Here is a 14135-nt window from a genome sequence, read left to right as displayed (position 1 = left end):
TGTTGCCATTAGATACTTGAGGAAACAATTCAAGGAGAAAGAGAAGGGCCTAATTTTGGATGGAAAGTTTTTACATATGAGGCGTTGCGCTCATATAGTGAACCTAATTGTCACTGAAGGGTTGAAGGAAAAACATGGGTCAATTGCAGCAAATAGAAATGCTGTGAGGTTCGTTAGGTCTTCTCCTGCTAGGCTAAATTTTTTTAAGGAGCGTGTCATGCAGGAAATGATTGAATGTAAAGGGCTTCTATGTTTAGATGTCCCAACAAGATGGAACTCCACATATCTAATGGTCAATTGTGCAATAAAATTTTAGAAGGGATTTGACAGGATGAAAAGAGATGCTAATTATATGAAATATTTTGATGAGGTTGACAAAGATGGAAAACCAAAGGAGAGGCCCCCCACTGTTGATGATTAGGATAATGCTTTAGTGTTTTTGAGGTTTTTGGAGACTTTTTACGAAGTAACATTAAAGTTTAGTGGGTCTACTTATGTTACTGCTAATAAGTACTTCATTGAGATCTCCAATATGCAACAGGAGCTGTATGACTTAGTAGCTGACGATGATGAGAATGAGTTATTGAGGACAATGGCAATGAGCATGAAACTAAAGTATGACAAGTATTGGGGAAAACTTGATAATTGCAATGAGGCAGTTCTAATTGCCTTGGTCCTTGACCCTAGATACAAGCTTGACTATCTCAGTCATTGCTTTAGTGCTACTTATGATGAGATGACATGCAAAGAGATGGTGAAAATGGTAGAGAAGACAATGCAGACAATGTTTGATCAATATAATGAGACAACATCAAGTCTTCATCCATCGGCATCTATGACTCAGCTATAGTCAACCTCTATTGTTAGTGCTTCATCCACATTCGTCATGCCTGTTAGTGGTCGACCTAGTGCCAACAAGAAGTCACGAAATTTGCATGATGAGTTTGTGGCACAGAGATTGGAGAAAGATGATGGAATGACAAAAAATGAGGTCGATAAATATTTGGAAGAGGAACCTGAGCGACCAACTGAGAATTTTAATGTTTTGGGATGGTGGGCTAGTAGTGGGTGCAAGTACAAGATCTTATCACTCATGGCTCGTGATGTATTAGCTATACCGGTTACCACCGTTGCTTCTGAGGCGGCATTTTCTATAGGAGGTCGAATTTTAGATCCTTTTAGAAGCTCACTAAGCCCAAGGATGGTCGAAGCATTAATTTGTCTCAATAACTGGTGGAGCAGATCACATCAACCCATCATTGTTCGAGACTATATGGATGAAGAAGAAGCGCTTCAAACATCAGAGTATCTTGAGTCAGGTAGTTTATTACATTTTATTTGGATTTTCGTGGTCTAACTTGCAACTAAACTAATAACTTATAAATATTTATTTTAAGTGTGTGAATGTTTTATAATCTAATATTTATCTTTTATATTAATAATATTTGTAGAGATGACCAATGATCCTACTAGTGCTGGGCCTGGGCCTGGGCCTGGGCCAGCTTCATCCTCTGTCAATTTTTAGTCTTCAGCCTCATCTACACAACAATCTATGAATTAAAAGAATTGCTTGTAAGAATTTATTCGTGCATGCCTGCCTTTACTTAGTATGTTGTTATTTATTATCCTTGATTTCTTTTCTTTAATAATATTTTTTATTTGAATTTTGAAAGGAATGAAGGAAAGGCAGGAAGGAAAGGACATGGGCTTTTTATGTATTTTGAATTTTTATGGACTTAATTTAATGTTTATGGTTGTAGACTTATGGACTTTATTATGGTTTTGTAGTTAACTAGTTATGTACTTAAGTTTATGGACTTTATCTTTGTTTATGGTTGTATTTTGGGACTTTGACATTTTTAATGCTTGTAATTGGTAATTTGAACTTTGTTTGTATTTTAAATGTTTGATTGACATTATAGTTTAACTTCTTTCTTCTTTCTTTTCTTTTTTTTTTCTTATTTTAAAAAAAAAATTAAAGGATGTATAATAACATAGTTTTAATGACAAAATATTTGGAAAAGAAAGATTACATTATATAGGTATTATTCATTTTTAAAGAAAACTTGACATGTTAGTTAATTTAGATTTTTGAGTTACTTTTTCAATTAATTTCTTGGAAGTTAGAATTGTATAAAGGAAAGTTTACATAAAACAGTATATTTAGTGAAAAAAAATAACATTTATATGATCACACATAATTTTTTTTCATTTTTATTTAAAAATGGTATTTTTGAAAAAAATGGTATTTTTGAAAAAAATGGCATTTTTGCAAAATTGGGCTTTTCGGCCCAAAACACAAATGGCCCAGCCAACCCGAACCCGAGTAAAACCCAAAACCCGAAACCCGAAAAAACCCGAAATTTTTGGATCGGTTTCGATACCATTTTTTTCAACCTGAAACCCGTAAAACCCGAACCCGATGAACTTGAAACTGGAAAATCCGACCTGTGTGAACCCCTACTACGTGCCCAATCACCCCAAAAGCATTTATTCTTAGGAATATTCAAAACTTAAAACCCGAATACCAGAAAACTCGTGAAATAAACGTGGCATGGTATATCAGAGACAAAGAGATCAAGAAACTTACTTGAATGGCAGATTGCAACGAAGTCACAAACATTGATGTTTGGGGTTGGACGAACATGCCTCGGATCACCAAAATTTTCTAGGCTTTTCTTGTTTTTTCTTCTGAGTTCTTGAGAAAGGAAAGATTGGTAAAAGGTAAAAATCGTGGCACAGTTAAAAAGGTTATGATGGGTGTGAGTTTTCGATATGTGGGGAATCATGTTAGCTATCAAAACGCTTTTGGGAAACTACAACGGCCATAATTAGCTACTTTTTCAAAAAGGCGTTGACAGATGTGACAGGTCAGACGAAAAGTTGATCGATTAAGTTTATTATATACTGGTCGTAGTAAAATAAATTTGGGGGGCAAATGTTTACCCAAAAAAAGACTACCTGATGACGTGGTAGAATTAACCTACACGTAGGATACACGTGACCGTTTAAGTGAGTATGATCTGTTCGACCATCGACCAGAAAAGAATCTCTCAGCAGGCAATATATTTCATGGGCGACCAGTCTGATCGCAGTATTTCATATATTTCCTTCAGATATGTAATTTTGCGTTTATGTAATAATTACAATTTCCATTATTATTTAGACATGCCTGTATTAAATGTAATTAAGGCACGCCGGCCCATGTAAAAACTCTTTGAGCCTATAAATAAGAATCAAGGGGCTCAAGAGAAGGGACTTTTTGAACTTCGGAATTCTAAGAGAGAAATATAGTGTTTTTATCCACCATACTTGTATTCATCACGAGACTTGTGAAACTCGTGAACCCTAGTTCATTGATCACAGTTCTTGAGATTCTACATTAATAAGAACACAAAATGGACGTAGGTTATTACCATCTGCTGGGGTCGAACCACTATAAATCTTTTGTGTCGTTTATCTTTTTGTCTTGATTTCATCTCATTTCTATCGTTTTACTTGACTCCGTGTCATTGACCAAATCGAGGGTCAATAATAATCTTTTATTGTAACTGTCAAATTCAAAAACTAGAACAAACATAAACTTAAATAAAAAAATAATTAAATATGATATTTTAAAGATATTTTATGATAATTTAAATAATTAAATCATATATATTTAAAAATAATAAATATATACATATCAATTTTTTATCTTATAAATTTGTGTCATAGTTTGTTTTTTATCAAGTGATTTGAGCTCTTTTTCATCATTGAATTCACCAAAGGACATTGTGAGATATGTTAGAAACTAAAAATAATTGATGTATGTATACTACCGTCTACACTATGAATTTTTCTATTCTTATTTTATTTTTATTATTAATTTCTTTTTAAATATTATTGTATTTTATATATATATGTCATGTAGCCATGTAAATATATATATATGTCAACATTATGTTTAGATATCATATATGTAGAGATTATTGATATAAATATTTATATATGCTATAAAACTATAATACATTCTATTATATATGTATACATTTTAAAAACAGTGAACCAATTTTTACAACTTGCTTCTACTTAGTATTTATATAATAGAATGAACTATATTTCTATAGTATGTATAAATATTTATATGAATAACATCTACATATATGACATTTAAATGCAATGTATAAATATATATTTACATGACTACATGACATATATAAATAAAATAAAAATAATATTTAAAAAGAAATTAATAATATAAATAAAATAAGAATATATAAAGGGCCCGTTTGGTAAAATTTTTGTTTTTGAATTTTTTAAACACAAAAATAGAAATATAATTTTATTTTTGTTTCTTTATTTTTAAAAAATAAAAATATGTTTGGTAACTATTTTTGTTTTTTGTTTTTAAAAACAAAAAATAATAAACGCGTTTGATAATTTTTATTTTTATTTTTTGTTTAACAATATAATGTGTTGATTTGAAGAAGAGAAGAAAAAAAATAAAGGAAAAATTAAAAACTGTTTAAAGTGAAAAAATTCTATTTTTAAAATTTAATTAAAATTTAAAAAAATAATAAATAAAAATAGAGTTACCAAACATATTTTATGTTTAATTTTTAAATTTTTAATTAATTAAATAAAAAACTATTTTTTTAAGTGTTACCAAACAACACCAAAAAGTCATAGTGTAGATAGTAGTATACACGCATAAACTATTTGTAGTTTTTAATGTATCTCACAATGTCATTTGGTGAATTTGATGAAGAAAAAAAGCTTCAATCACTTGATAAAAAATAAACTATCACAAAAATTATAAGATACAAAAATGATATGTATACATTTATTATTTTTAAATAAATATGATTTAATTATTTAAATTATCATAAAATATCTTAAGAGTATCATATTTTAATTATTTTTTTGTTTATATTTATGTTTGTTATAGTTTTTAAATTTAACAATGACAATAAAGATTATATATTATATATTTAATATAATATTAAGTTTAAGTTTAATTAAATTATAAAATATATGATTTTATTATTTTTAAATAATTATTATTATAAAATATTTTATTTTTAATTTATATATTTGAAATTTATTTAAATTTAAGTCAAATTTATAATTTACAATTAAATATACAAATATTCCGTTAAACTAAAAAAAATAGAATAACACCTAATTTCCATTATTTACCCATCTTTTATATAGAAGACATATAAAATAGAGAGAACGAGAGAGACAGAGAGTTGTATGTGTTATGGTGTGGTATTATATAAGTAAATAAATAAATAAAAATTGAACGATAGCGGTTTAATATTTTTAGTTTCTCCTCCACTCCTAACGTCAAATCTCTGCAAAAATTTCCAGTATACAACAAACGAACCCTAATAAACTTGTCACTTCAAATCGAACCTCTAACAAAACCCTACCCTAACTCACTCGTTGTGGGTTCTAGGTTTTAGCCTTTCGGGATTTCATTTCTTGATTGAATTTCCAATTTTCCCTTAGGAATTTAGTACGTCTCTGTAATTCATTCATTTACATATATTGGAAACTTTTTTTTTTTGAGGGTGTTGGATTTGAGGATAGGGTTGACATTGGAATTGGTTTTGTGGGTTTTTTGTTTGTGACGAAGAAGAGAGAAACTGTGTAGAGAGAGCTTGAGATACAGAGCCATGGAGGGCATACCGCATCCAATACCTCGAACTGTGGAGGAAGTCTTCAGCGATTTCAAAGGCAGACGCTCAGGCTTGATTAAGGCCCTAACTCATGGTTTCTTCTTCCCCTTTAATTTATTTTCTCTCTTTTTCCTTTTCTTTCTTTCTTTCTTTCCTTTATTTTGGGTATATATATATATTTATATCAATTTTGCTGCTTCTTATTATAATTTTTTTTTTCAATTTTTTTCTTTCTATGCAGATGTCGAAAAGTTTTACCAGCAGTGCGATCCCGGTGGGTTAGCTCTTTTCCTTCAAATGTTGTTTGGCGAGTTGTGTTTGTTTCCAAATTCGCCATAGTTTTTCTTTTTTTCCTAATTTAGTTTTGGTATTGTTCTGGTGGCGGTGGGTATATACAACAATGGGTGAAATAGCTTCGTCACCCTTTTTACTACCGTTGATAATTGAGATTTTTTTTTAAAACTCTTTTAGTCTTCACACATGGTGGTTTTCCTCAAAACTATTTGCAAGTTGGTTTGTTTTTAGCTGTGAAAGATAGGGGTTGTCTTGGCCGAGTAATTTGTTAAGTTAATAAAAGAAAAAAAAATAGTTTGTTTATTTGTTTCCTGGGTCCTATACTTTGTATATGAGCCACACGGGGTTGGAGATAATCTACAATTTCTGGTTATTATGTCAGCTGGTTGACTATGAACTGGGTCTCCATTTTAGCGTTTGATACTTGGTTTGCTTTGCCTTTTTTTTATTGACTTGTTTGGTCTGTTTATAATTACTACTTATAGTAGAAAATTGTCGCTTTTAATTTTTTATTTGAAACAAGAAAATGAATTATGCTATTTAAACTATAATATTAACGTTGTCTCGGCCTCGTTCATTCTATTTTCTAATTCTAATTGCACTATTGAATGTGAATCGTGTAAGATTGAGCTATTGCAATAATTTTTATATCACTTATTCTATATTCTAATTCTAGCTGCACTCTTGAATGTGAATCTCTTAAAATTTTATTTCTTTTGGGATAGGAGTTCATCTGCTGTCTATAGTGTATAACGTTGGAGCATTTCTACACACCACACCATGTTGGGTAGTCTTAAATTTTAGAACAAGTAACGAAATAACAATGTAGATTACAGAATATTCAGTATATACTTCTAACATGAATCATTCAATTTGTTTTGGTAGTACAATACGTCTTTTATGATTTTGGGATAATTGTATTGAAAGAAAAGTGTTCTTTCAATTATTTCTGGCTTAGTGTTTGGTGGTTTGAGGTCTTTTTGAATGTTATGGAGAAGCAGCTAAATGAGTTTCTGTTTTCCTTTTATGATGTTAAATAATATCTATAAGTTATATTTTATTGGATTTGGTACTTCTATATTTTCATGTTAAATTTTATCTCCCGATGTTTTAGGCCAGGAAAAGATATGTCATCATTGCTTGTTACATTTTTAACTTTATGCATTTGAGTTAAAAAGACATTTAAATTAGTGCTAAATTTGACGTTTCTAAATTGATATTTCTAACGATTGTGCTATACAGAGAAGGAAAATTTGTGTTTGTATGGACTTCCAAATGAGACATGGGAAGTCAACCTGCCTGTTGAAGAGGTGCCCCCTGAGCTTCCTGAACCAGCCTTGGGTATAAACTTTGCTAGGGATGGTATGCAAGAGAAGGACTGGTTGTCATTGGTTGCAGTTCACAGCGATTCATGGTTGCTTGCTGTTGCGTTTTATTTTGGAGCCCGCTTTGGTTTTGGTAAGAGTGAAAGGTATGATCCAGTTTTTGCTACCTGTGCACCTATAGAACATGTGATTTGCCACCATAGAACTTATTTTTGCAAGAAATTTATCATTGTAAGTGCTTCTGATTCATGTTTGTTGATTTGTGGTATATGCTATGTGGAATTCCTAAATTCATAATGATTTACATCATGTCTTTCCTATGCTTTTTGGTATGCCAATTAGTTTCCACCCACGTTTCTACTATATTATGCTTGTAATGTTTTGTTTTATTTTTATCTTTACATTGATAATTATAAATGGAAACTCCACTGTCTGAATCATATGTATATTTTTTATTTAATCAGTTTTTGTCTTGTTGATAACAGTATGCAAGGAAATGAGTCAAGAAATTAGTAACGGTTTTGTAATAATGCTTATGAGTTATGATGCAAAGTTGAGGACTGTTGATCCATAGACAATGAAGTTATTTTGTTCATGGAGAAATGTTTAGGCATCCTTGATTGTATTATTTCTGTTGTTTCTTTCACTTCTTTCAGTATGTGTGTGTGTATTCTCTTGCAAAATGCTATGTTCTAGCACTAAAGAATTTTATTTCGATTTCAATTTGGGGCAGACAGAAAATCTTTGTGCACGAAAATGTATACTGTCACCTGTCAGAGTAATTTTTTTTCAATGATCATAAGATTTATTTTAACTTCCAGACCTTTATTCTTGCTCCTATGCTTTAGGCCACCATTCTGTGTGCCTATGTTTTAAATCAAGCATCAATGTCTTTTCCTCAACTCAGGCTACTAAAATTGATAAGTTGACTCTTTAGAAAGATTTAGTATAAGAATTGTGTATACCTTTCAGGATAGGATGTTGCATTCATTGGTCCACAGACTACAATTATTAGCTTGCAACTGATTCTACTTAGAGTTGCTTGTTCCCACCATGTTTCTGCACTCTACAAATCACCAATTGTTAACTTATTGTGATGACGTGCAGTTCTCAGTTGTGGTAATTAAAGAGGATTTGACTAGAGTTGTACAGTGATACTGACTTAATACAATCAAAAGAATAATAAATATGCAACAAACATTCTAATTGTTCTTTATTCTTGATTGGGAAATTTCTCATATTTCAATTGTACTTTGAATTGGTGTGACCTGAACAATGTTATCACAGTACTTTGGAAGCTGCTTGCTTAAAGAAAATAGTATATCCTTTTTTTGCTTGAAGTTCAGGCGAGTCTCTGGACTCATCTTATATTGGCTTTGCCTGTAACTAAGATGTTGGTAATTTGATTTGTGTTTTATACAGATTCAGGTACTAGGAAACTAAGAGCATCTTGCATGTACTCCACAAATCAATTGTATATTTTCAATTCCTTAGACAATTAATTTATGCATGAAATCAAACATTGATGATTTGCTTTTTCTGCTACATAAGGGATTCGTTTCTTTTAAATTCTAACTTGCATCATTGACTGCAAAGTATATTCCTGGTTATGATAAGTGCATTGGGCATACAGCAGCATAAATTAGTGTCTGTTTTAGTTTGTTGGAATCTCTTTATTGATGTCTCTTTCATGTGTAAATTGATTGATGGAACATTTAAATACTTGGAAGACAAATCTGTGTTTGATAATATCGAGTATTATGGGCTTTTTACTATTTGAAATCCTACATGATGTTTGAACCTTTTTCTGCACAGTAGGAAATATTGCTCTCTCCTTTCCATCCAAGATTCATGTGTAAATTTATTTTTATTAGCATATTAAATCAAGTCATAGGGTTCTAACTTGTTTGATTGGAATTTACAGGAAAAGGCTTTTTCAGATGATAAATGATCTTCCCACCATATTTGAAGTAGTGACAGGAAGTGTCAAGCAATCAAAGGACCAGTCTGCTACCCAGAACAATAGTAGCAAAAGCAAATCAAGTGGCAAGGTGGGAATATAGGGAATTGCATCATTCATCCTCTCTACTATCTATTCTTTTTTTTGGTTATTGCCATAATTTAATTATCTTTTGCTACTTGAATGTCTGTCTTTAAGCAGTCACGGCAATCTGAGTCCCAGCCCAAGGGAGTAAAGATGTCTCCACCACCAAAGGATGATGATGAAAGTGGTGAGGAAGAAGAAGAAGATGATGAACAAGGTGCTACCTGTGGAGCTTGCGGGGATAACTATGGTGCTGATGAATTCTGGATCTGCTGCGATGTGTGTGAGAGATGGTTCCATGGAAAATGTGTGAAGATTACACCAGCCAAGGCTGAGCACATCAAGCAGTATAAGTGCCCTGGTTGCAGTAGCAAGAGGGCTAGAGTTTGAGTTTGAATGTAGGTTCTGAATTTGAAGGCTGATACCAACTTAAAGAAAGCAGACAAGGTCTACTTCTTCCATTGCAATTGGGAACTGAAACAGAGTCAGTTGTCTATTTTAGTTAAATGGATTTGAATGACTTGAGACGGGATTCCAAGTTTTGCTACTCCTGTTTTATGTTCTGTCTAATTTTCAAGGAATTTGTTTCTAATATGAATAGTCAGTTGCAACTAGCAATATTATATATGTCCATCCGGTCGTTCTGCTTTAATCTCGATGCATACATTAATGTGTTTATGAATTGTTACATTAGTATGAAACTCTAGCTTTTTTGTTATATATATATATTTTAAATGTCTAGTTAATTTCTTTTTTATTTATTTTTCATAATATAAGCTCAATGGATTCGTTTGTTTGAGTTTGAGCAATTCTCATCTGCTTGACTGATGAGAAGTTGAGTTGCTAGCATTTTTTTTTTATCTTGTAAGAGCCTTTGTTTTAAGATAAAAAAAACTCCATAGATTTTGGAGAATCCGTAGTATATTCGGGTGTTGTCAAGGATGTTGCTTGTAATGTAAGGTGCCTAATGCAGAGGATTCTTAGAGAGGACGATGACCGTGATCGGCATATCTCATCTCCTGGTCTCGGAGGCTGCAAATTCAAAGGTGCACTTCTTTTCAGCTAGACTAGGAAAGGCCATAGTTTGGTCAGTGAACTCAATGCTTTACATTTTACAAAGGTTATATGCTGCAGTTGGTTGTATGGCGGTAGAATATTTGGTATTGCTTAATGTTAAAAATGTAAGTTTACATAGATTTGATTTTATATACATTTTATATAAATATACAAATACTAGTAACTGTTCACGTGCCCTGTTGATTGAAAAAGAATTAATTCAAAAAATCATCTAATTGAGCTTTTCTTATTTTTATTTTTTTTAAATTTTATCTTACGGTTTGCCTCTTATTTTTTGTAACACCTAGCAAGTACGTCTCTAAGTTGTCTTTTCTTTTTAATTGGCAAATTAGTTCGTAATTTAATTTTCATGATCTCGAGCAATTGCATCCTTGGAGATTAACACTATTTGTTTTTTAAAAAACATTATTCTTCACTATCTCCCATTCAACTTTCTTAGAATTTGTGAAGAAATTTAATTGAGATTTTTAATTCTGTCTGGCCTATGTTTTCTCTCTTGTAGTATAGAATTGATTTTTCGGTGACTCTTGTTAGGGCTTCGGGCGACTTGATTTCAACATGAATGATTAACACCTTTCTTTGGTCTATAATTCTCTTGCCTTGGAGGGTGACGAGGAAGACGAGTTTTGTGATGTTACCGACCAGACACTTTTAAACAAATGAGAATATAATATTTCTATGTCTCTGGTTGGTTGTATGACTACAACTAGGGCTATTAATTTGTGTTATCATGTCGTGTTTCAGGTCAATATGATTTTGACACGATACGATTAAATAACGTGTTATAAAATGCAAACATGAACACGATATGTTTATAAATAGTTAAACCGTGACACGACACATTTAACACAATATTTAAACGAGTCATATTCAGGTCATATTAATTTTACATGACACGTTTATATTTTGTACCCTATTTGACCCACATAAATATAATAATTTTAATAAATAGGTTCAAACAAGTCATTTTAATCCTTATAACACCTATTTATATGGTACATAGGTTCATTTTAACTAATGTAATAAACTCAAAATTAAAGCATAAATTTAATATTCAACATATAAGTAATCATACACTAAAATAAAACATATATAGTCATAAAATCTTCAAAAAGCTAAGGGTCCAATTTAAAAGTTGAATTTTACCACTTTATAAGTTAAGGAATAAAAAGAGATCCTAGGTTATGGATAATAATGGTAAAAAAAAATGGGAGTTTGGGGTTTTGTAGAACCTTTAAGAGAACAAGATAACATTGTCAGATATCATTTGTAAATGGTCAAAAAATAGTATTTTTGTAAATGATAGAAAATGGTAAACTTTCGTAAGAGGATGAAAAGTTGGTATTTTTCTAAAGTTATGAGATGAGTAGAACTCATTTTTTTCCTAAAACAAAAATATGAGTATCCGATAAGAGAGTTCTTTAGTTAAAGAATATTAAGATGTACGGCATGGAGAGCGTGTTGCGGTGAGGCCGATCTTCTCATGTTACTTTAAAGACTGAAACGAAATTTGGCCTTATACATTGTAAGGTGTATAAGAGGCTATAGTATAGAATCTCTAAGATAACTTTATTGGTTGTAGCTATCATAGAATATTAGCTATAAGAGTATGTCATAGTTTAATCCGAGTACACTGTATTAATTACAGTAACCGTGAAAGGAAAAATGAATATCGGTGTTAAAGATCAAGTTGGGAGCTGTTAAGGACTTCAAGTAAGTTAGCATTTCTCTTTCTGGGCTACAACATGAATATACTAGTGTGTGCTTGTAGTAGTAGATTACACTAGTTTTGTTTGGGTCATTAAGACCAGGGTATGCTTAATACCTACTCTTGCAATGCTTTTGCATTCTGCGACTAAATTGTAAGTAGGTTCGGGTTGAAGCCAGAACCTTAGCATAATATAGTACAGGTTGGAGCCAGGACACGGTAAGAATATATAGTTCGGGTTGGAGTCAGGACATGGTAAATATATAGTTCGGGTTGGAGCCAGGATACGGTAAGAATATATGGTCTGGGTAGAAGCCAAGACATGGTGAATATATAGTCCGGGTTGGAGCCAGGACATGGTGAATATAGTCCGGGTTGGAGCCAGGACAATGGTAATAAAGTCTGGATTAGAGCCAGGACATTAACAGTGGAACCAGGTTGAGGCCCGGATCCCATGATGATGATTTAATTGCTTAGTCATGATGTGGTGTTATATCTTGAATATTTTGAGAATCTTCTGAGTGCAGGATATTACGATATGAGTGATATTGTATGTTTTGGGAATTTTCTGAGTGCAGGTTATTGTGTTATGTGTGAACTTGGTTGTTAGAAACAACCAAAGTTATTGTTCGTATATGGTTATCTATATTGAATGTTCTGAGAATTTTCTAAGTGTAAGTTGTTATGAGATGTATGAAAATTGGTTGATGGGCGCAACCAATGTGCTTGATTTTCTGTTATGGCTATTATCGAGAATTGTATGATAGGGTTGTAACTTATCCAATACCCTAATGACCAGTAGCGATATCTACCTTAGGTCGACCTGTTACTTGGTTTAGTATATTTGTGTTGTAAGGCTATTCTCACTAAGCATTTTCGCTTACCTAGTTGTTTCATGTTGTAGGTAAGTGAAAAAGCAAAGTGGAGCAGTGAGCGCCAGAGTTTACTTGCGGATATGTACATGTGGCCTGACCTGGGGAGGTTTTTGATGGATCACCATTTTGAAAAGAAAAAGTTGGAAGTTTTTTATTTCTTTTGGGATAATTGGTTTGTTATAACTTTGTGGAAGAGTAGTTATATTTCTATTTACTAAACTAAAAGTGTGAGCATACGACCTTTTTAAAAGTTTTTTTATATATGGATTTTTGGTACAATGATTTAAAGTAAAAGTTTAGATTCCCACATACTTTGGTCTTGTATGTTTTGAAGGTCGTTTCAAGAGGTATCAGAGTTCGAGTCGAGTTGATTTTATAGACAAACCCACATGTACATTCTGCAAGATAGACCGACACTCACTGTAAGGACTGTCTTTTCATATTTGTTTCCTTTGCTTTCTTTTATTTACCTTAATTTTATAAATTGTAGGTTATGGTCGATATACCTGAGATAGGTGACCTTGTGATAGGAAACCTACCCATGATCCCTACGCTTAGGATCGATTACTACAGACTCTTTAACAATGGGAATCCTCGACACTTTGAGTACGATCAACAGAATCGGCATGTCATTTGGCAATGGAAGCATTACATGACATAAGTCTTTGATAGGGCCAACACACCCAAGCGACAGAGAGTGCGATATGCCAACACTTGTGTGAGAGGCTCGACACAAATATGATTTCGTGATAGATGTTGGCGACTGGTTCGCGACACATGGGATGACTTTCATATGCAGATCGAGCTAGCATTTGGGCCATGGATTGGCCTATCTCCATAATTGATAGCATACCTCGAGGCAGGGCAGTAGAGCCAGAGGAGGATCCCAAGAAGCCGAACGAGGATTTTGACATAGAGTTGGATATGCTGATGGATATGATAGATTAGGTTTTGCTGTGATAGTCTTGTTGATACTTTTGTAAAGACTTTGCAAACCTAGTAAGTTGTAGAACTTTTGAATAGTTGTAGCAGGCGTATGTATAAACCCCACGCGTAGTTAGGGTTCTCTTTTGTATTTATAGTTCTGCTAACTAAAACTTTGTGGCATGATCTGTCGTGATCATTTTGTATTACTAGGTTATATCCCTG

General features: G+C 32.3%; 1 protein-coding gene across 1 annotated transcript; it reads left to right on the top strand.

Moving 5' to 3' along the window:
- Positions 1-5227: 5227 nt before the first annotated feature.
- On the top strand, positions 5228-10067 carry LOC133801267 (PHD finger protein Alfin1). The gene is made up of 5 exons (XM_062239445.1): positions 5228-5757; positions 5905-5937; positions 7200-7428; positions 9207-9333; positions 9444-10067. The coding sequence occupies exons 1-5, from the start codon at positions 5661-5663 to the stop codon at positions 9714-9716; spliced, it is 759 nt and encodes a 252-aa protein (XP_062095429.1). The 5' UTR covers positions 5228-5660; the 3' UTR covers positions 9717-10067.
- The last annotated feature ends 4068 nt before the right edge of the window (positions 10068-14135 follow it).

The sequence above is a fragment of the Humulus lupulus genome, chromosome 1 (genome assembly GCF_963169125.1).
Source record: "Humulus lupulus chromosome 1, drHumLupu1.1, whole genome shotgun sequence".
Classification (NCBI taxonomy): Eukaryota; Viridiplantae; Streptophyta; class Magnoliopsida; order Rosales; family Cannabaceae; genus Humulus; species Humulus lupulus.
Note: the sequence above shows the minus strand (reverse complement) of the source record. Positions and strands in the feature narration are given on the sequence as shown.